The sequence below is a fragment of the Osmerus mordax genome, chromosome 26 (genome assembly GCF_038355195.1).
Source record: "Osmerus mordax isolate fOsmMor3 chromosome 26, fOsmMor3.pri, whole genome shotgun sequence".
Classification (NCBI taxonomy): domain Eukaryota; kingdom Metazoa; phylum Chordata; class Actinopteri; order Osmeriformes; family Osmeridae; genus Osmerus; species Osmerus mordax.
Window position 1 is genome coordinate 3,935,157 of NC_090075.1, and position 22,610 is coordinate 3,957,766.

General features: G+C 39.8%; 2 protein-coding genes and 1 pseudogene across 2 annotated transcripts; all 3 read right to left on the reverse strand.

Moving 5' to 3' along the window:
• Positions 1-4,375: 4,375 nt before the first annotated feature.
• LOC136936041 (N-acetyllactosaminide beta-1,3-N-acetylglucosaminyltransferase 3-like) lies at positions 4,376-8,823 on the reverse strand. The gene is made up of 4 exons (XM_067229771.1): positions 8,528-8,823; positions 8,118-8,178; positions 4,559-5,802; positions 4,376-4,516 (listed from the first exon to the last, which is right to left on the reverse strand). Exon 3 carries the CDS (start codon positions 5,790-5,792, stop codon positions 4,632-4,634), a length of 1,161 nt encoding a protein of 386 aa, XP_067085872.1. The 5' UTR covers positions 5,793-5,802; positions 8,118-8,178; positions 8,528-8,823; the 3' UTR covers positions 4,376-4,516; positions 4,559-4,631.
• A 3,964-nt stretch (positions 8,824-12,787) lies between these two features.
• LOC136936042 (N-acetyllactosaminide beta-1,3-N-acetylglucosaminyltransferase 3 pseudogene) lies at positions 12,788-15,308 on the reverse strand (annotated as a pseudogene).
• A 3,246-nt stretch (positions 15,309-18,554) lies between these two features.
• Positions 18,555-20,844, reverse strand: LOC136936129 (N-acetyllactosaminide beta-1,3-N-acetylglucosaminyltransferase 3-like). Its single transcript, XM_067229874.1, has 2 exons — positions 20,621-20,844; positions 18,555-19,714 (listed from the first exon to the last, which is right to left on the reverse strand). Exon 2 carries the CDS (start codon positions 19,704-19,706, stop codon positions 18,558-18,560), a length of 1,149 nt encoding a protein of 382 aa, XP_067085975.1. The 5' UTR covers positions 19,707-19,714; positions 20,621-20,844; the 3' UTR covers positions 18,555-18,557.
• Positions 20,845-22,610: the final 1,766 nt, after the last annotated feature.

The window sequence follows — 22,610 nt, forward strand, 5'->3', positions numbered from 1 at the left end:
TCACTCACCCCGCTCAACCGGGCAAGGTGGTGGAACAGGTTTGCTTCTCTATACATATTTATATACAGTTAGGTCCATAAGTATTTGGACATTGACACAATTTTCATAATTTTGGCTCTGTATACCACCACAATGGATTTGAAATGAAACAATCAAGATGTGCTTTAAGTGCAGACTTTCATCTTTAATTTCAGGGTATTTACATCCAAATCAGGTGAACGGTGTAGGAATTACAACAAATTTTGCCCCCCCCCTTTTTAAGGGACCAAAAATAATTGGACAAACTAACATAATCATAAATCTAATTGTCACTTTTAATACTTGGTTGCAAATCCTTTGCAGTCAATGACAGCCTGAAGTCTGGAACCCATAGACATCACCAGACGCTGGGTTTTGTCCCTGGTGATGCTCTGCCAGGCCTCTACTGCAACTGTCTTCAGTTCCTGCTTGTTCTTGGGGCATTTTCCCTTCAGTTTTGTCTTTAGCAAGTGAAATGCATGCTCAATTGGATTTAGGTCAGGTGATTGACTTGGCCATTGCAGAACATTCCACTTCTTTGCCTTAAAAAAGTCTTTGGTTGCTTTCGCAGTATGCTTCGGGTCATTGTCCATCTGCACTGTGAAGCGCCGTCCTATGAGTTCTGAAGCATTTGGCTGAATCTGAGCAGATAATATTGCCCGAAACACTTCAGAATTCATCCTACTGCTTTTGTCAGCAGTCACATCATCGATAAATACAAGGGAACCAGTTCCATTGGCAGCCATACATGCCCACGCCATAACACTACCTCCACCAAGCTTCACTGATGAGGTGGTATGCTTTGGATCATGAGCAGTTCCTTCCCATCATTCTGGTACAAGTTGATCTTGGTCTCATCTGTCCATAGGATGTTGTTCCAGAACTGTACAGGCTCTTTTAGATGTTTTTTGGCAAACTCTAATCTGGTCTTCCTGTTTTTGAGACTCACCAATGGTTTACATCTTGTGGTGAACCCTCTGTATTTACTCTGAAGTCTTCTCTTAATTGTTGACTTTGACACAGATACGCCTACCTCCTGGAGAGTGTTCTTGATCTGGCCAACTTTTGTGAAGGGGTTTTTCTTCACCAGGGAAAGAATTCTTCTGTCATCCACCACAGTTGTTTTCCGTGGTCTTCTGGGTCTTTTGGTGTTGCTGAGCTCACCAGTGCGTTCTATCTTTTTAAGAATGTACCAAACAGTTGATTTGGCCACACCTAATGTTTTTGCTATCTCTCTGATAGGCTGAAAAATCAAAACAAACCTAACGTTGGCTTGCTTCACTGATGGTGACAGCTCTTTGGACTTCATATTGAGAGTTGACAGCAACAGATTCCAAACACAAATACCATACTTGAAATGAACTCTAGACCTTTTATCTGCTCCTTGTCAATGAAATAACGAACTCCCTTTATGAGGGAATAACATACACCTGGCCATGGAACAGCTGAGCAGCCAATTGTCCAATTACTTTTGGTCCCTTAAAGGGGGGGGCCACATATAAAATGTATTGTAATTCCTACACTGTTCACCTGATTTGGATGTAAATACCCTGAAATTAAAGCTGAAAGTCTGCACTTAAAGCACATCTTGATTGTTTCATTTCAAATCCATTGTGGTGGTATACAGAGCCAAAATGATAAATTGTGTCAATGTCCAAATACTTATGGACCTGACTGTATTTAATACACATCCACCCACTCTCTGTCACTGCCAAATCATTGAATTATGTGATGCTAACTGATCCTATCAAAGCATTCTTAGTTGTCCTCTATCACCCACCAGGGCCGCTAGCCGACTTTGTGGAAGAGCTGGACATGCTCTTCAGCGTCCTCCCAGATGATGGAACCCCGCTGATAATCCTTGGGGACTTCAACATCCACCTCGAAGGAACGCAGGTCGTCTACTTCATGTCTCTTCTGACTTCCTTTGACCTGACGCTGCGGAACACACCGGCGACCCACAAGGCAGGAAAACAGCTGAACCTCATCCTGACACGTAACTGTATCACTGACTTAACCTCTGTAACCCCTCTCTTGACCACGTCTTTATCCAGTTCTCTTTCTCTCTCCCCCAAACTCCTCCTTCCTCCCCACCTCTTGTAACTTTCCGTCGCAACCTCCCCCTCCCATTTTTCCTCCAATGGAGGAGAAATGGGAGGGGGATAGGAAATACGGCAACTTATATTTTATTTTATTGTATATTTTATTTAATTCTAAGTCCACTTAATACTGCTAGTTTATGTACCCTTAGTATAGATAGTCCACATATTAAAATTTTAGGTTCCTATATGTTTATTGTATGCACCTTCCTGCCAAAGCAAATTCCTTGTCTGTGCAAACTTTGGAACTGTTTTATTCTACTACGCCACTGATACTACTGTATCTGCTACTGCTATTACTATCCCAACTATAATTTCAGCTATTAAAACTAATATTCTTGTTACGACTACTTTTTCTACTACTTCTACAGTTTAACAATTCAGCTTTCAGCTTCTCCCGCATTGTATTTTAGCTTTGTTAGATGATGCAGTTGAGCTTCCACACTGCCTCTTTTGTGTGACTTTGAAATTCATTTCAGCTTTCAGCATTCCAACGGATGTTTTGCAGGAAATGCACTTTCTAGTTACAAATGTTATACAACCACTGTAATATGTAACATCACATCCTCCATATCAGATCAATATTCATTATAGCTTCTATATGTATACCAGACATGTTCTTCTTGTTTGACGGTTGACATGTAATTTTAATTTTTGCAAAGCTTTAGGAACAAATCAAGCAAACAGACATTAATGCAGGAATATGGAAAGTGAGTTTTGGACGGTTCTTCTAAATGCACTCTGGTTATGGAATCTGCTTCATTGTTAGTTAGAGCCATTTGGTTGCGCTTTGAATAAAAAGGTATGAGCACATAACCAAGATTTATTTTCCTGACTACTCCAATAGCTCTAAAATCAGATAATAGAAGAACATGTGACACACTGATGTGGAGACATCATCCCTACTTTGACTACATGCGTCATGTCCATAAGCACACCACAATAACACACCTTAATTCAGCTGGACATCATGTGCTGGAATGAGTGAAAGTAGTTATGAAAGCACGGTTGTTTAGAATTGTCACATCACACACTTTTACTACATTTGTAAATCCCCAATAGAGAATAAATAATGGATGAAGTCGTCCAGTATTGCTGATTGTAGCAAATTATGAGGTGACTTGGCAGTTTTTTGGCATCATTCACTAGTGTAAAGAGCAGTGCCGTCTGTTCAAGTAATCATATCACACTCACTACCAATGAGAATATTCCACATCTTCTCTTTGGTTGATTATCAACTTATTAATGACGACTTTGTAATATTTACATTTACATATATTCATTTAGCAGACACTTATCCAAAGCGACTTCCAAGAGAGAGCTTTACAAAAGTGCATAGGTCAATGATCATAAACAATGAGATAGCCTCCAAAACATTGCGGGTAACCAAAACATGAAGCATACATTGTGAAAAGCAAATAACTGCCTATAGGAAGAAACATAAGAGCATGTAGTCAAACAAATTGCAAATTAAACAACAAGAACCTCAAAAGTGCAAGAGTGTACCTGTAGGAAAGCAAGCAACAATAATATAATTTACAGCGAGTACAAGTAGTTAAATCAGTTAAATTAATAGACCAAATGTTATGAAAGTTAGTCATCAGCCACTCCACAAAGCAATAACCCTCCCAGACCCAGGGTATGTGCCATCTGATAGAACATCTTGCACAACTTGTCTGTATTTTGTGTTGACTGCTCTTGCACTATAAGTTAAACTTGTGGAGTCTCGTTTCGTGGTTAAAAGCCACATGCAGGTCCTAAACGGGTTTCATCCTTCAATTTACCGGCAACACCTACATGTTTCAATAAATTGAAAAAAAAAAAAAGTAGGTCCATATACATCAAGGGATTACCTGTGTTTTTAGGTTGGTGTGAAAGATATGGTCAGTGATGCATCCTGTTTCTTATGCTTGACACCATCAGTCCCAGACATGCTCACCATTGCGGCCTCAGCAACTATGCTCTCCAAACTGAAAAATAATTTCAGCCTGACAGGCCCGCTTAACCCTTTGGAGCCAAAGGCTGAGTGATTGGAAAATGAAGCCAAACCTTTTATTTACTAAAGCAACACATTTACATTTATGCATTTAGCAGTCAACAGTAACATATTTCACAGCGAGTACAAGAATTTAAAACCGTTACAACTAATCAACAAGAGCAACAAGTCTCTCAATAAGAGTCATTGTGATCCTGGAGGGAACTAACATCAGGTCCAGCCAACACACCAACACCAACTTTATTTAAAAAAAAAAGTGTGCACTTGCTCATAATTATTTTTTCATTAATATTGCTTATAAATGTTAACAAGGATGAAAAACAAACCCCTTTCAATCTTCAAATAAATTCAATTGGAAAAACCATCAAAATATTACATATCGTTATACATAAAGACAAATCACCAAGTCGCTCTGGATAAGAGCGTCTGCTAAAATGACTAAATGCAATCTCCAGTGAGAAATCTGAATATAATACTTAAAAAAGAAACACTATAAGAGAAACCTGAAAAGTTCAAAGTTATGAAGTTTGTACATTACATTTCAGGTTAGGGTCACGTACTCCATGCCACATGATGTAAATCTGATGTACAAAAAATCTGTGCACTAAAATAATTTCCCTGTAAAAACAAGGGTCAAATGCATCCAGCCTGTCTGAAGGAATGTGCATTCCTGCAGTCCTGACACCAAAATGGGACTCTGGGCCAAGACCAGCCTTTTGCAGGCACATCCCCATGTAAACATCATCAATGGGCAATATGGTTATTGACTGAGACATTTTGTATATGACCATAGCTGTGTAGCCTGACAAGAGGAAGCCCCCTCCTCCACAATAGGGGGGGTATGTTTCTGACTCTTGTACCTGAACTGGCACATAGTACTTGCTCCCTCGGTCTCTGATGGGTCCAACATAATGGATGAGATGACCTGCAAACAGATGCTTGCTTCCATCATTGTCCTTGAAGCTTTGAGTGTATTCCACCATGTTATCTGTGTTGGCGAAGATGTCATCGTCACCGTTCAGCAGGAAGCGAGCATTTGGGCAGTTCCTCTCCATCCACTCGAGAAACAGAATCTGCTTCAGTGTTAGATTGAAGAAAGTGTCACTGAAGTCCCATTGCAAGATGTCATGATGTTCTTTGTTTTCCAGCTCCAGTAAGTTGTTCAGCTTTGACTTCTCAAATCCTGAGCTTGTGGTTCCTGAGATGAAGAGTCGACGCACCCACACACCATTCTGGATTCTCTCCTCTGCCCAGGTTTTACGTAGAACCTCCCTGCGGTCATAGTTCCAAGGCGAGCTCTTAATAACCAGCAGAAGGAAGACATCAGCAGAGTTCTGTGGACCTCCACATTTATCAGGTACGTCAAGCAGCATGGGGAAGTGGCGGCAGTGACGATAATACAGGAAGTCTTGGATGTGGCCGGGAAGTGAAGAAAAGCCTGTCACGTTGGATGCAGATTCATTACGCTGACAAGGTGGCCATGTGATGGCATCTGACCGCACCCGGACTGGTTTCTTAGTTATTTGGTCAGGCATTGATTCCTTTGTGTCCTTTATCTGCATGTTATTTGATGGCTCATCTGCAGGGTGGTCCTCTTTCACAAAGATAAGCACCAGACAGAGTGTTCCAATCAAAAGCAAAGCCACCAATTCAATGTAACGCGATGTCCTCCTCCTCATTGTGACTTCTCTGAAATTACAAAACGAGCCATGTTTAGCAACTGGTAATATTTAGTTGGGTTCCAGATTCATTACGCTGACAAGGTGGCCATGTGATGGCGTCTGAATGCACCCTGACTGGTTTCTTAGTTATTTGGTCACACATTGATTCCTTTGTGTTTATCGCCATGTTATGTGATGACTCATCTGCAGGGTTGGACTTTTCCTAAAGTTGAGCACCAATGCGACAGTTCCAATTAAAAGCAAACCCACTAATTTAATGTTAAGAGATGGCCTTCTCATCATTGTTGTTTCTCTGAAATAAGTTGAAACATCTGGGGTGTACAGTTTACACTCTCCCGGGTGTACAGTTTACATATCAATCAACTTTTCATACAGTGCAGTCTATTAGCCTGCAATATATTTTTTTCAAGACGGGATAACTTGTATCGTCAGCTGGTTGGTTTAGTCTTGTGCATACATGGCCAGTGTTATTTCAGAAATAGTGGATCGGTTATTCTCTCATTATTTCACAGCACATTTCAAACCCTTTACTGCCTAAGACAACATTCCGAACATTCCATATGCTGTTGAAATATGATATTCATATTCATATTCATATTTTATGAATTTTCATATTAAATCATACACCTTAACCCTTGTGCTGCCTTCGGGTCACATGATCCAAAGGTTCATAACGAACCATCGTTGTGTTTACCCAATTTTACCCAATACAAAAACAAATACAAATAATTTTCTTTTAACCTTCGCAATGTGGGGGGTTTGAGACAGCCCAACGGTTAATTTAACACCAGGCCAGTTCGTTTTACTCGTTGAGTGTTTTTATAGGTTCTCTTTCATGAGACGTGATGAGATAAAACACTCCTGGTATTAAATGAACAGATCACAATCTGCTGTGTACAGTCGTGGCCATAAGTTTTGGCAATGACAAATGTTGTGTTTTGCAAAGTTTGCTGGTTCAGTATTTTAGGATTTTTTTTTCACGTTTCTATAGAATACTGGAATACAATAAGGAACATTTCATATTTTTTCAAGCTTTTTGGGGGTCGAAAATGTATATATATGCAAATAGTCCCCACTTTTACAGCAGTCAATCTGCTCTTAAAATCCAATCAGAATTATAGTGATTTCACCTAGCTAGAATTAGTTCACACTTTCCCCTGTGGTGATGAGATGACTTTCTGAAATTATGTTAGCAGTCATTTTATGCCAAGGCCCAGCAAGCTTTGCAAACACAAAATGTATGTCGCTCCCAATACTTCTGGCCACGGCTGTAGTAGTGACAATGTGTGTGGTCTGTATTATGTGCTGTGTCTGAAAACTTGTCATTTTTAACACAAATGTAGGTAATACTTTATAATAAGTCAACGCTTTTTGGCATTTACAAAGTGTTAACTGATAGTTAGTTAATCCTTTATAAAACATTTTGAAACATTAACAATACATTATTAAATAGTTAATACGTTTATTATTAAACACTGTTAATCATTAATAAACACTGTTAAAAATTAGGTCATAAGGTGTTTGATAACTGCATTACCATACTTTATAGACAGCTTGTTAATATACTTCAGCAAATCAAGCGGAGCTGGTTCATGCGGGGGACTCCGAGACCTAGCACGTCATTAGCAACTCCTCATATCACGCGTCAGGGCACACCTCCCTAATTGGGCGGGGTATATAGCAGGGATCCTGGCACTTGCATTGCTGGTGGTGCGACACTTTTTCAGGGGGAATGTGTTCGCTGCTCTCTGCCCGGATGTCGCGGATCAAACACCTTATGAATTGTATTATTAATCAAATACATAATTTTTAACAGTGTTTATTAATGATTAACATAGTGTTTAATAATAAACGTAGTAACTATTTAATAATGTATTGTTAATGTTTCAAAATGTCTTTTAAAGGATTAACTAACTATTAGTTAACACTTTGTAAATGCCAAAAAGCGTTGACTTAATATAAAGTGTTTCCCAAATGGACAACCTGTTGCCTTCCGTGGCTTATTATATGGTCCTGATATAACATTACATTTACATTTAGCGGACGCTCTTATCCAGAGCGACTTACAGTAAGTACAGGGCAAGTGGGGTGAAGTGCCTTGCCCAAGGACACGTCATTTTTCACGGCCGGGAATCGAACCGGCAACCTTCTGATTACTAGCCCGCTTCCCTAACCGCTCAGCCACCTGACTCTGATGATATAAACATACTATACAGAGCACATTCTAAAAATATCAGACACAACACATAATGCTTTTTACAAATGCTTTAAAAAGTTGTTAGACATTGAGCATCACAATGTTTACATGATTCGCAATCTTACCTGATTGTCCTTCTTTGTAGGTTTTACTTTAAGTACCAGGGCCTTCTATCAAAGATTCTTGCTTTGAACAAAAACGAATATCAAGTAAGAAGGAAACACCACTTTGATACAACATGTGCAATACAATGACCAGAGTTCTACATTACAGTCCTTATTAATGTCCACCTTATACCTAATATTAAATAAAGTATCTAGTTCTGAGGCGCCACCTCAGAATTTGTTTAAAGGGACTGAGGAAACCTTATTGAACCTTATTTAATAATAGCCTTAGTAATAATCAGTCTTATCTTAAGTAAACTAGGGTTACTGCAGAGTGTTTGATCTAGTTTAGTAAACTAGATCAAACATAGGCAAATTAAATCACAACGTGCCAATGTCACAAGTAAGAAATGTAGCAAGAACGCAGTTACTTTTGTTGGTTTGAAGAGGAAGGGTCAAAGTCAGTTATTGTAGTCGAACGGGTAGAACAAATGAATGGTCGTGGTCCAGTGAGTTTCTGATTGAGAATAGCATAGACGTGTCGCGAACACTGCAGGTGAATCCTTCCGAAAAAGCGGGCGTGATTGTGCGTCGTGGTTTTTTTATAATCCATGTCAAAGGGAGGTATCCTTGTGAAGGTGAATGCTTTCATTTGTCAGTTACTCCCCACCTGGGCGTCATCCTGAGATTCGCGTATGGGCCCTAAGTGTTAAGTGGTTGGTAACTTTGAGTTCAGTTATTTCAAATGGCCATGTATTGCTTATACTTCAAAATATAACAATACAACATTCATAAATGGTTTTGTTAGTATGATACAATTATTTGGATCAAAACATTGACTGAGGTAACTCTTCCTAAAGGGAAGTTATAATCAAACATCAATTAAACAACATTCTAAACAAATAGAAAAGCACACATTATAACACATCAACTATTGAAATAGTGTCCATGAGCCATGTAGTCCTTGGGGAATGTTTTTGAATCCGGGAAAAGTTTGTTTTCCTCAGACTCCTCTGTCTCCATAAGACCATTTTGGTCTTCCCTACCCCATGCTGGGCCAGAAGCTTTGAAACTCGTCCTGGAAGATAAGAAAAATCTGGTTCGGCAGTCTTGTTTCTCTGAAAATATCCGCTCTCTCCGTCAACCACTCGTTTTCTCACTCACCCCGTTCAACCGGGCGAGGTGGTGGAACAGGTTTGCTCCCCTCTCCACATTTTAAATACACATCCACCCACTCTCTGTCACTGTCAAATCATTTGAACACCATTATGTGATGCTAAGGCCGAATCCCAATACTCTGTCTTACCCCTAGCCCTTAGTTTTGCGCGTTCCCGTGAGAGTAAGTGGTGTCCCAATACTCTTTTTGATCGAGGGCTAGGGCTAAGACGAAGGGGTATACACCAGGGCTGCCAACTTTTTCAAAAACCTTGGCGTGAGATTTGGTAGGAACCCCCTCCCCCCGAGCTATCGCGAGCTTCACTCCCCCCCCCCCCCCCCTCCCCAGGCGAGTTTACACGTCTGTTTGCACGTCAATGATTCTTCACTCCGTTAACCTGCGCCTCGTCCGTTACTGTTTACAACGTTATTGGCTACTTGTTTGGCGTTGCCTTTTCAGCGTAAGATATACAATGTGTGGCGTGAGAGCGTGATAAATGGTTGAAATGCGTGTGTCACACGGCGAAACCAGGAGAGTTGGCAGCTCTGAAACACCCAGACGCGGCTTTATGTTTCACCCGTTTCAATTGAAACGGGCCCGCACTCCAAGGGGGCCCCCACAAGACCAGCAAAAATCCCATTCATTTTCTCAGTAGGATATTGATTGTCAGCCATAATGTCTACACCATCCAAGGTAGACTAACCGCGAGCTACGAGGTTGTGAAACGAAAGTTTCTGCTCCTATAAAAGCAACAAGTCCGTATGAAACCTTATTTGCGATCTTCTGTTGAAATACTACACTACCCACAATCCTAAGCAAAACAACACTGACTGATATCTCTGATTGGTCGAACTCGCGGTTACAATGGTTAAAATGTTAGTTTGAGCAGGAAAATAAATGAAACGTACATATGCCAGTGGTGCTGAAAAACTAAAGATATCGGACAACAAAAGAAAAGCTTTATTCAGTCTTCCAAAAGTGACCGCCGTCTTTGGTCCTGCATCTGTAGAGCTAGAGCCATCGAAAACGAGAGTTGCGACACTTCCATAGACTCCCATTGTTATCGAGGAATGCGGAAGTAAAGCGTGTCACATGCATAGAGTTAATATGGTCACATGCGACCTGTAGTTCTAAACATTGCATTTTCCACCGTTCAACCCCATTCATTTTCAGTGTCTCTGAAGCAAGTTAGCTGGTAAATTGATGAAAATCCTTCTTTTTATATATATCTTTACCACCACATATCAATTGTTATTAGTAGTATTTCATATAGCTATCTTTAGATAACGTTTATCGTAAGATTATAGCTTGTTTGATTCGAAACGCAGTTAGAGCTAGACTGTAGGTCTAGTATCTAACATAAACAACACTTTTACTGAAGCTAGCTAGAGAGCACGTGTTTCATAACCAGAAGTAAGTTGGCTTATAGTCTGTCAAATTAGTTGTAGTTATTGGTGTTGGTTGGCATACAAAGTAAGTCTTTTATAGAGCTCTTATTAGCCTAGTTAGTAGAGCTAGTAACAATGAATTGCAGATTAAGGGGTCCGAAGCAAGTTAGCTGGTAAATTCACGAAAATCCTGCATTTTTTCATGTTTCGACCACCACATATCAATTGTTATTAGTAGTATTTTATATACTCAGCTTTAGTTAAAGTTGATCGTAAGCTTGTTATTTTCTAAATGCAGTTGTAGCTAGACTGTAGGTCTACGTAAGCAACACTTTTACTCTAGCTACTGTTAGCTGTACTTGTATCATAGCCAGAAGATCACCGGATCACTACAAACAAAAGGAGTGGAAGAACACTGGACATATTGTACAATAAAATGTTTTATTGAATGCAGTTGGTTGCCTTGTTTATTCTGTTGTATTTACCAAACTCCTTTCTTGTCTTAAATTGAGCAGTTGCTGGTGATAATGGTTAGATTAAACTTGCATCAAGTAATACAAACATAAGTGTTGTTAATGTGGTAAATTGTAAGTGGGCTGATGAATAAAAAAACTTTAACAAGTCTCATTTACTTCAACAGTCGATGGTTAAACGTTAAGTGAAACAATATAGTCCTCATTAGGCTACTGTTTGGTATGTACAGTATGGTACAGTATGGTAGCCAATTTCAGCTCACGCACTCCTACGAATTCAAGTCAGATTTAAGTAGTCAAGTTAATTGCGCGTGCACCCAATTCTTAAACAGCCCGAGAGGTAAAACATGTATCATACAATCCACCACTGCAAAAGCAATGCACACGGCCACGTGACTTCTTCCAGAAAGAACGTTCCCTTTAAGCCTTGGACTATGACAGCTCTCATCCACCGCTTCATCAAAATAAAATGACATGCCATGATTGACGTGAACTATAGGCTAGGTCGAGGTCCTTTTTTAGACCTTTATTTCGTTGATAAAAACAGACACCCTCTAAACACATCTAAATTGACTTTTTTGACATTGTTTAATATAAATAGCCTACTATTAATCAATACATTATCCAGTAGCCTAACTTTTTAACATGGTTTTTGTGTCAGGAAAATGGAGGACAGATGTCCTATGGATTTTTGGTTAGTTGCGCAACAGGCTACTGTTAACAATTATATAGCTATGATAATTATACTAATTTAGATTGAGATATAGGCCTATGCCTGATGCCTAAACATTTGAAATCACAAACTACCATAGCCATACATTTAACGGCTATGGTGTGTATCAAATCATTGTTCATCATTGTTTAATGCATTAGGTTAAATGTTGTTGCGTATGTAGGCTATTTAAGTTGATTTTCTATAAATGTAGCCTACATATTGAACTGATGAGAATAAGAAAATGAGAATATCCGTGGTAAATTATGGTTTTCCCGTTGGGTCAGTGTTACAGGAACGTCTGGTTAAGCAAGAACACGGTCTAAGCCTGACAATTAGCCTGACCTGGACCAGACAAGTTTCGAAGCATAAGTTACCATAGTAACTGAGTTCAAACTACGTTGAGCTAGCTTTATGGAACCGAATGAACTAGAAATTAGTCCGACTGACTGACATAAGTCTGGCTTATTCGGTAAACTCGCTTTATGGAACAGGCCTCTGGTCTTGCTGCCTCTTAGCCTGGGAGTTTGTTGTCTTGTAGTTATTAAATGATGTTGTATTAATAAATCCCATGGATTTGGTACTTTTAAAGGTGTTTTTAGTACTTGTTTTGGGTCAGTGGTGGAATGTTTGTCGCCCCATAGGGCCACTAAAGGGTATTTTCTCTTTTCTGTATTTTCAGCAATTTTTTAAAATTAATTTCAGCTTCCAACCCATTTTTTGCAGGAAATGTACTTTCTAGTTACAAATGTTATACAACCACTGTAATATGTAACATTATCACATGCTCAATATCAGATCAATATTCATCATAGCTTCTATATGTATACCAGACATGTTCTTCTTGTTTGACTGTTGACATGTTATTTAATTTATGCAAAGCTTTAGGAACAAATCAAGCAAACACACATTAATGCAGGAATATGGAAAGTGAGTTTTGGATGGTTCTTGTAAATGCACTCTAGTTATGGATCTGCTTCATTGTTAGTTAGAGCTAATTGGTTGTGCTTTGAATTAAAAGGTATGAGCACATAACCAAGATTTATTTTCCTGACTACTCCAATAGCTCTAAAATCAGACAATAGAAGAACATTTGACACACTGATGTGGAGACATCATCCCTACTTTGACTACATTCATAAGGGACTTAATATTCCTGGTTCCCCCGAGGAGTTTTCAGACATAACATTGAATATTTATTGAAACAGTTTGAAAGTTTACAGTCATTGCATCATTACATTAATCATTTTATCACATTACAGAAACAGAATCTTAAAAATAATATATAAAAATGTATTAGTCTTGTAGAGGGCACTTCACAAATATCTGCTCTAATTTCTATATACAAAAAGGAACACGCACAAAAACCAGCTCTGAACTCATTTAGGTTTTTAGGTCCCTATGCTTTCGGGGGGGAAAACAAAATGGGTGACACCCTTACTGTGTCCATAAGCACAACACAATAACACACCTTAATTCAGTTGGACATGATGTCATGGAATGAGTGAAAGTGTAGTTATGAAAGCACGGTTGTTTAGAATTCTCACATCACACGTTTACTACATTTGTATATCACCAATAGAGATCAGAATTGTACAATTACTTTACAAAACTCTTTACTACACAAAAATATCTCTTTTGGCCAAATGCGAAGGATTTACATTTACATTCATTTAGCCAGCATAGGTCAATGATCATAAACAACGAGATGGCCACCAAAAACATTGCAGGACTCCAAAACATGAACATACACTGTGATAAGCAACCAAGTGCCAATGGGAAGAAATATAAGAGCAAGTAGTTAAACAAGTTACAAATTAAACAACATGAACCTCAAAAGTGCAAGAGTTTACCTTTTATAGACCTATTTATTACCTATTATAGATCCTGATGTATGGAAGCTGTCACGGCCACAGCCGTGCCCCCCTGTTGTTTTTGGTTTTGCCCTGCCCTAGTGTTTCCCTGTCATTGTCTTCACCTGTCCCGTTAGCTTCATTGTGTCCACCTGTGTGTCGTTTGGTTCTGTGTCTTTAGGTTTCTGTTTTGTGTCCAGTCTTTGTCTTTTCCTTACTACCCATGTCTGTGTGAGTACCCTATCTTTTTCCCTGGCTTTTCATGATTAAACCCTTTGTTTTCAAAATGGCTGCGTACTCCCTTGCATTTGGGTCCTACCCCACCTCTCAGCGTGACAGAAGCCCTGTCCTGGCACAGATGAAGAAGTTTGCCAGATGTCAGTTGACCACTATATGCAAATTATATTGTTGACAAAACATATGGGAAGATTCATCACTAAGAGAGACACCTGGGAAATCAACACGTCTAAAGTGTCAAAGTCTTTCCGACACATTTCAGGTTAGGGTCACGTACTGCATGCCACATGATGTAAATCTGATGTACTACAAATCTGTGTACCAAAATCATTTCCTTGTAAAAACAAGGGTCATGGGCATCAAGCCTTTTAGAAGGGATGTGCAGTCCGAAACAGTGAACACCGATGTGGGACTTGACGCCAAGACCAGCCTTTTGCAGGCACATCCCCAGGTAAGCATCATCAATAGGCAATATGGTTATTGACTGAGACATTTTGTATATGACCATAGCTGTGTAGCCTGACAGGAGAATTCCCCCTCCTGAACAATAGGGGGGGTATGTTTCTGACTCTTCTACCTGAAGTGGCACATAGTACTTGCTCCCTCGGTCTCTGATGGGTCCACCGACATGTGCCAGAGAACCCTGAAACAGATGCTTGCTTCCATCATTGTCCTTGAGGCTTTGAAAGTATTCCACCATGTTATCTGTGTTGGCGAAGATGTCATCGTCACCGTTCAGCAGGAAGCGAGCATTTGGGCAGTTCCTCTCCATCCACTCGAGAAACAGAATTTGCTTCACTGTTAGATTGAAGAAGGTGTCACTGAAGTCCCATTGCAAGATGTCATGATGTTCTTTGTTTTCCAACTCCAGTAAGTTGTTCAGCTTTGACTTCTCAAATCCTGAGCTTGTGGTTCCTGAGATGAAGAGTCGACGCACCCACACACCATTCTGGATTCTCTCCTCTGCCCAGGTTTTACGTAGAACCTCCCTGCGGTCATAGTTCCAAGGCGAGCTCTTAATAACCAGCAGAAGGAAGACATCAGCAGAGTTCTGTGGACCTCCACATTTATCAGGTACGTCAAGCAGCATGGGGAAATGGCGGCAGTGACGATAATACAGGAAGTCTTGGATGTGGCCGGGAAGTGAAGAAAAGCCTGTCACGTTGGATGCAGATTCATTACGCTGACAAGGTGGCCATGTGATGGCATCTGACCGCACCCGGACTGGTTTCTTAGTTATTTGGTCAGGCATTGATTCCTTTGTGTCCTTTATCTGCATGTTATCTGATGGCTCATCTGCAGGGTGGGCCTCTTTCTCAAAGATGAGCACCAAGGCGAAAGTTCCAATTAAAAGCAAAGCCACTAATTTGAGGTTAAGAGATGGCATTCTCATCATTCTTTTTTCTATGAAATAAGAAAAAAGATTTTTATCAGTTGAAACATCTAGGTGAGGCTGTGAGATATGATAAAATAATTCCCTCTGGACACAAAGTATTAGGCGTGTGGTATACTTATTCAAAAAGCATCTACTCAAAACTTGCAGTCAAATGTTCAAAGCTTTGATAAACAGGTGCTAAATGTTGAAATAAGGACTGCTCAACGATGGCCAGTACTCATGCTTCCCAGAGTGAACGGGTACAAATAAATATATTTTGAGATAGAGGACTGAATATGTAAATGTACACTATTCCCTTTAGATTCCTCATCTCCCGGGTTTACAGTTTACATAACATCAATCAACTTTTCATACAGTGCAGTCTATTAGCCTACAATATATAAAATAAGAATGACAGTGACAGTGTGTGGTCTGTATTATGTGCTGTGTCTGAAAACTTGTCAGTTTTCACACAAATGTACAACCTGTTGCCTACCGTTGCTATTATATGGTCCTGATATAAACATAGTCTACAGTCTACAGAGCACATTCTAAATATATTAGAACACATAGTGCCTTTTAAAAATGCTTTAAAAGGTTGAGACATTGGGCATCATAATGATACATAATTCGCAATCTTACCTGATTGTCCTTTTTTGTAGGTTTTACTTTAAGGACCAGAGCCGTTTATCAAAGATATTTGCTTTGAACAAAAACGAATATCAAGTAAGAAGGAAACACGTGCAATACAATGACCAGAGTTACACATCACAGTCCTTATCAATGGCCATCTTTGTACTTAATGTGTGCACTGCAATTTGACTGAGCAAAGATTGTAACATAAACTCTCATTAAAGTTGCCTTCACAGATACTTTGCAGATGCTCCTTCAGAATAGGATACACTAAATACACAGGATCTTTTATTACGTAGCTCCATCTGTGTCCTGCCAAATGGCACTTCACATCCTTGTTTCGTCTGCCTAGCACCAGTTGGATATCACCCGCCTTCTATTTATTGGTTGGGAAGGCTTCGACTGTTCACTTGAGTAGCCCTGAGATAGAGTTTTGAAATGTCCCCAAAACATGCCAGAATTGCTTGCACAGGGCAGGGGAATATTGCGACTTGCCCCAAATAATGTGAGTGCTAATCAGTAGCAGTAAATCATACTTAAAAGTGTATGTAAACAAACTAAATTGTTTATGATGTTGCAGTCTGATGCTGTTCTTGTTGCATCGTACCATGAATTATTGTAGTTTGTGTCATTGCTGCTCTGTTGCTCAGTACTCTTGCACCTTGCCTGGTAAAATGCAATGTCTAACCACTGAAATACTGTTTGAACTTTGAACTTCCTATCCTTCATTTTTCGGCTGTACGTTACTTTTAGGCCTATGCACAATTTGCATTGCTTTGGAGAAAACTGTCTGCTTGATAAATTAAACATAACGTCAAATGTAATTTAAATTAAGTTATTTTCTGATTTTATATACACTACCGTTCAAAAGTTTAGGGTCACCCAGACAATTTCGTGTTTTCTATGAAAACTCACACTTTATTAAATAACTTTCAAAATGAATAGAAAATATAGTCAAGACATTTACAAGGTTAATTATTTTTATTTGAAATATAAATGTTGTTCTTCAAACTGCTTTTGTCAAATAATGCTCCATTTGCAGCAATTACAACATTGCAGACCTTTGGCATTCTAATTCTAATCCTTCTAATCATCCATTGGTCTTCTAATGCAATTAGAAAACACAATGTACCATTCGATCACATACAGTAATAGTTGCTGGAAATGGGCCTCTATACACCTATGTAGATATTTCATAAAAAACTGACGTTTCCACCTAGAATAGTCATTTACCACATTAACAATGTATAGTGTATTTCTGATTTAATTTAACGTTATCTTCATTGGAAAAAAACTGAATTTCTTTGAAAAATAAGGACATTTTTAAGTGACCCCAAACTTTTGAACGGTAGTTTACATATTGTATATATATTTACACACAATGATCCACAAACAACATTGCTGTAGCCAGTTGTGAACATAACAGGAGGGTTAAGCTGCTGATGCTATTCACAAGTTCAAGACCACAGCAACAACTGAATATGCTGAGTTATTTTTGGAAATGTTTTCTTAAGAAAGAACGTTAATTTATGAATGGATCATTTATTACATTTAACTTTTGTATTTAACAGACTACATTTGATTCATTTAGCAGATACTTTCATCCAAAGCGACGTACAAATACCTCCCATATAGAAAGTACAGAAGACCATCTTGGATTGTAAGTGCATATTTCGAACAGTATTTCGGTGGTGGGTGTCATGGGGCAGTTTATGTTTACTAACCACAGTGCAAAGTAACCACATCTTAGCTTCCAGCTACGGTGAACAAAAATGATGGTATCCAAACTGCAGTGCAACAACACGTCAATTACAATAGTGCATCGTGCAATGCTGCAAAATCAACAGCATATCAGACACTTTCCTGGGTGCAGAATAAATGATGGATGAAGTCGTCCAGTATTGATGATTGTAGCTAATTATTAGGTGACTTGGCAGTTTTTTGGCATCATTCACTAGTGTAAAGAGCAGTGCCGTCTGTTCAAGTAATCATATCACTCTCACTACCAATGAGAATGTTCCACATCTTCTCTTTGGTTGATTAGCAGACGTTTTTATCCAAAGCAACTTCCAAGAGAGAGCTTTACAAAAGTGCATAGGCCAATGATCATAAACAACGAGATGGCCTCAAAAACATTGCGGGTTACCAAAACATGAAGTATACATTGTGAAAAGCAAATAACTGCCAATATGAAGAAACATAAGAACAAGTAGTTAAACAAGTTACAAATTAAACAACTGGTTAGAAGCTGCATGCAGGTCCTAAACGGGTTTTAACCGACATGTTTCAATAAATTGTAAAAAATTAAAAGTAGGTCCATATACATCAAGGGATTAACTGGGTTTTTTACATTGGTGTGAAAGATATGGTATGTGATGCATCCTGTTTCTTATGATTGACACCATCAGTCCAAGACATGCTCACCATTCACCTCAGCAATTATGCTCTCCAACCTGAAAAATAATTTCATAAATATTGCTTATAAACGTTAACAAGGATGAAAAACAAATCCTTTTCAAATTTGAAAAAACATCAAAATATGACAATATCGTTATAAATAAAGACAAATCATCAATCCCCAGTGAGAAATCAAAATATAAAAAATATAAAAATAAGATGAGAAACCTGAAAAGGTCAACGTTGTGAAGTTTGTACATTACATTTCAGGTTAGGGTCACGTACTCCATGCCACATGATGTAAATCTGATGTACAAAAAATCTGTGCACTAAAATAATTTCCCTGTAAAAACAAGGGTCAAATGCATCCAGCCTGTCTGAAGGAATGTGCATTCCTGCAGTCCTGACACCAAAATGGGACTCTGGGCCAAGACCAGCCTTTTGCAGGCACATCCCCATGTAAACATCATCAATGGGCAATATGGTTATTGACTGAGACATTTTGTATATGACCATAGCTGTGTAGCCTGACAAGAGGAAGCCCCCTCCTCCACAATAGGGGGGGTATGTTTCTGACTCTTGTACCTGAACTGGCACATAGTACTTGCTCCCTCGGTCTCTGATGGGTCCAACATAATGGATGAGATGACCTGCAAACAGATGCTTGCTTCCATCATTGTCCTTGAAGCTTTGAGTGTATTCCACCATGTTATCTGTGTTGGCGAAGATGTCATCGTCACCGTTCAGCAGGAAGCGAGCATTTGGGCAGTTCCTCTCCATCCACTCGAGAAACAGAATCTGCTTCAGTGTTAGATTGAAGAAAGTGTCACTGAAGTCCCATTGCAAGATGTCATGATGTTCTTTGTTTTCCAGCTCCAGTAAGTTGTTCAGCTTTGACTTCTCAAATCCTGAGCTTGTGGTTCCTGAGATGAAGAGTCGACGCACCCACACACCATTCTGGATTCTCTCCTCTGCCCAGGTTTTACGTAGAACCTCCCTGCGGTCATAGTTCCAAGGCGAGCTCTTAATAACCAGCAGAAGGAAGACATCAGCAGAGTTCTGTGGACCTCCACATTTATCAGGTACGTCAAGCAGCATGGGGAAGTGGCGGCAGTGACGATAATACAGGAAGTCTTGGATGTGGCCGGGAAGTGAAGAAAAGCCTGTCACGTTGGATACAGATTCATTACGCTGACAAGGTGGCCATGTGATGGCATCTGGTTTCTTAGTTATTTGTTCAGGCATTGATCCCTTTGTGTTTATTGGCATGTTATCTGATGGCTCATCTGCAGGATGGGCCTCTTTCCCAAAGATAAGCACCAGACAGAGTGTTCCAATCAAAAGCAAAGCCACCAATTCAATGTAACGCGATGTCCTCCTCCTCATTGTGACTTCTCTGAAATTACAAAACGAGCCATGTTTAGCAGCTGGCAATATTTAGTTGCAACTGTAAACTATAGTTAAAAATAAAAGTTGTGTATAAGCTCTTAGGCTAAATGTTGAAGTTGGCAACTGCTACTAGTGCTTTACACATCACCCCTCTGGCGAAAGTTTCCCTTCTAATGGTCGATATGGATGCTTCCCCAATCGAGTGTCTATACCACAGCGGATTCTTGGTAAATAATTGTAAAAGCACGGCCTTTAATCACATCAATCCCTAACCCAAATAGTCGTTGAACACTGAATAAATAAATTGGGGCTACTCTTCTTCTTACTCTACCCGTTTGGGTAGTTGGTTAAGATGCATCATAGAGGAAAGTAATAAGCTAATGGAAATGAATGCAAAATGGTGGCAAACATTCAAATGGTGTCATGTCTGGAGAAAATGAGATAAATAAACTACACCATGGTTTTAGGCTTGTCTTGGGTAACTGTGCCAACTTGTCAAACTAATGCAACTAAGCTAGCTTATAATAGGCTATTTAATAGAAAATTATTGAGAGAAAAATGCTGAACTTAAATGGGTAAATGGGTTGTCGGAAATAGAGGATGACAGGGTGTAGGCTAGCCTGTGTCTAAAATAAGCAAAACCGTACCTTCCTGTTATAAATAAAAAATTTAGTTTACAAAGCGTAAAGCTCAACTTTTGCCTTGGTTGTTTGTTTAAAAAAAATAGGCTTGATCATAAACCGAATATGCTACTCTCAAGGCATGGCGCTTTGCCTTTCAAAACTAAAATGAAACAAATCATTAACAAAAGCAGTCGACTTGGTGAGCCGACTTTAATTTATTTGACTTGAACAAATAGAAGTAGTAGATGCATATCATATACAATTTAGAAATGACATGAAACTGCCTACCTTCAAAATTATATCCTTGCTGTCGTGTGTGTTATCAAGTCGGGAAACGGGTAGCCTGTACTTCTGTCACACAAAATATGACCGCTATGAGTGTTTCATCGCAAAATGTAGTCATGCAATAATGACCCATCAGGTGTTAGCTCCAGTTTTTTTTTCTTTTGCGCACACCTTAGCCAAATTTGGCTAAATAGTTTTATTATCCTGGCTCGCACGACTCAGTTATAGCCTACTGTTTCCCTTTAAGTAAATAGCCTATTTGGAAAGCAACCGAACCAAATTGCATGCCTTGCATGAGACTCTTCATGGTGCTATGAAGGCACAGACCACTTCAGACTCGCTTCCTGGGCGAACCCACCCTTAGTTATCTTGAGCGCAAAATTGTTTTTTTGAGCTTTATGTAAAATAAACATTGTCAGATTCATATTGTCATATGCCGAAAATGACAACCCCATACCTGTATTCGTATTATTAATAAGTTGTGGATAATTTGGTAGCATTTCGTAGTGTGACAAATTTTACATGCTTTACAAAGTTAGAGGTGCGCTATTTGATAGATTTCCCCCTCGGGCTTCCAGTGGGGAGTTCAACTTTCCACATGCCCCCCTCCCTATCTCGTGCTTCTGACTGGGAGACCCTTCCAGCCCAGGCAGTAGAATCAGGGGAATCAGGGCGCACACTCCGTCAAGGTGAATTGTCCCACACGCTGACATTATAAGGTATCATTTACGTGACCTACAAATGAGCGACCGAGACTGATCGCTCGATTGTCACCATTCAGATTTTGTTTTGTGCGGGCACCGTGTGCCACCCGGCTGCCAACTTTTCAAAAAAGAGATTTGGTTCGGCCAACCAAAATTTTGCTGCGTACAATTATCATTGACCTATGCACTTTTGTAAAGCTCTCTCTTGGAAGTCACTTTGGAATAAAGCGTCTGCTAAATGATGTTACGCACGCCACCCCGGAGGGTGGGGACCGACAGCCCGCTGTGGGTGCGAGCAAGGACACTGAGGCGAAATGTACGGTGAAATCAAAGGGCTTTATTTACCCTGTGGTCGATGCTGGACGGAACCAAATCAAAGAACACAAAAGAAGACGCTCCTGACCGCCTACCCACACTAAGCTGGCACACGATCAAGGCGCACTGGCCAAAACAGAGGGTGGTCCGCCCCGATCGTGCCGGGTACGAGTCTTTGGATCCTTTTTTCACGTGACCTGCATTGGTTTAGAGGAAACAGTTACCTCTCCCGATGCGCGGCCACGAGAAAATGAACGAATCTCTCTTTGAGAGGACTCGTTACTCCCGAGTCCTTGTAAGTGAACGACCGAACTACACATCACTATCAGATGCACGGCTTCCTTGAGAAGCACCCCTTCGCGGGAGCGCGCCAACCACTCGGAATCAAAAAGTTAAGGATTTCGTCTTGATATCGCAACCAAATATTATAATATTAAAGAGAAGAATGTTGGTTATCTGTGTTAATAACAGATGTTATTCTCAACACAAAATCCTTAATACTCGTCATTCAAACCAGTAACGAACGTGAAGCAACATTGCTCCACGACATCGCATTCTGAGCAAATGTACCCCAGCTATGATTACCAAAATACATTTATTTTGTTTACCATGTTCAAAGTATTTCACATGGCTCTTCATACTAATGTATAGGTTCAAAGGCATGCAATTTTCGTGGGAGTCAGGTGGCTGACCGGTTAGGGAAGCGGGTTAGTAATCAGAAGGTTGCCAGTTCAATTCCCGGCCGTGCCAGATGACGTTGTGTCCTTGGGCAAGGCACTTCACCCTACTTGCCTCAGGGGGAATGTCCCTGTACTTACTGTAAGTCGCTCTGGATAAGAGCGTCTGCTAAATGACTAAATGTAAATTTTAATGCAGTTAGCCTGCGAGTAGGGTGGGTTACTCAGACAGGTCAAAAACGGACCAAAGGTTTTCTATTGTAGGCAGTACAGACAAGTACTATAAAATCTGTATGC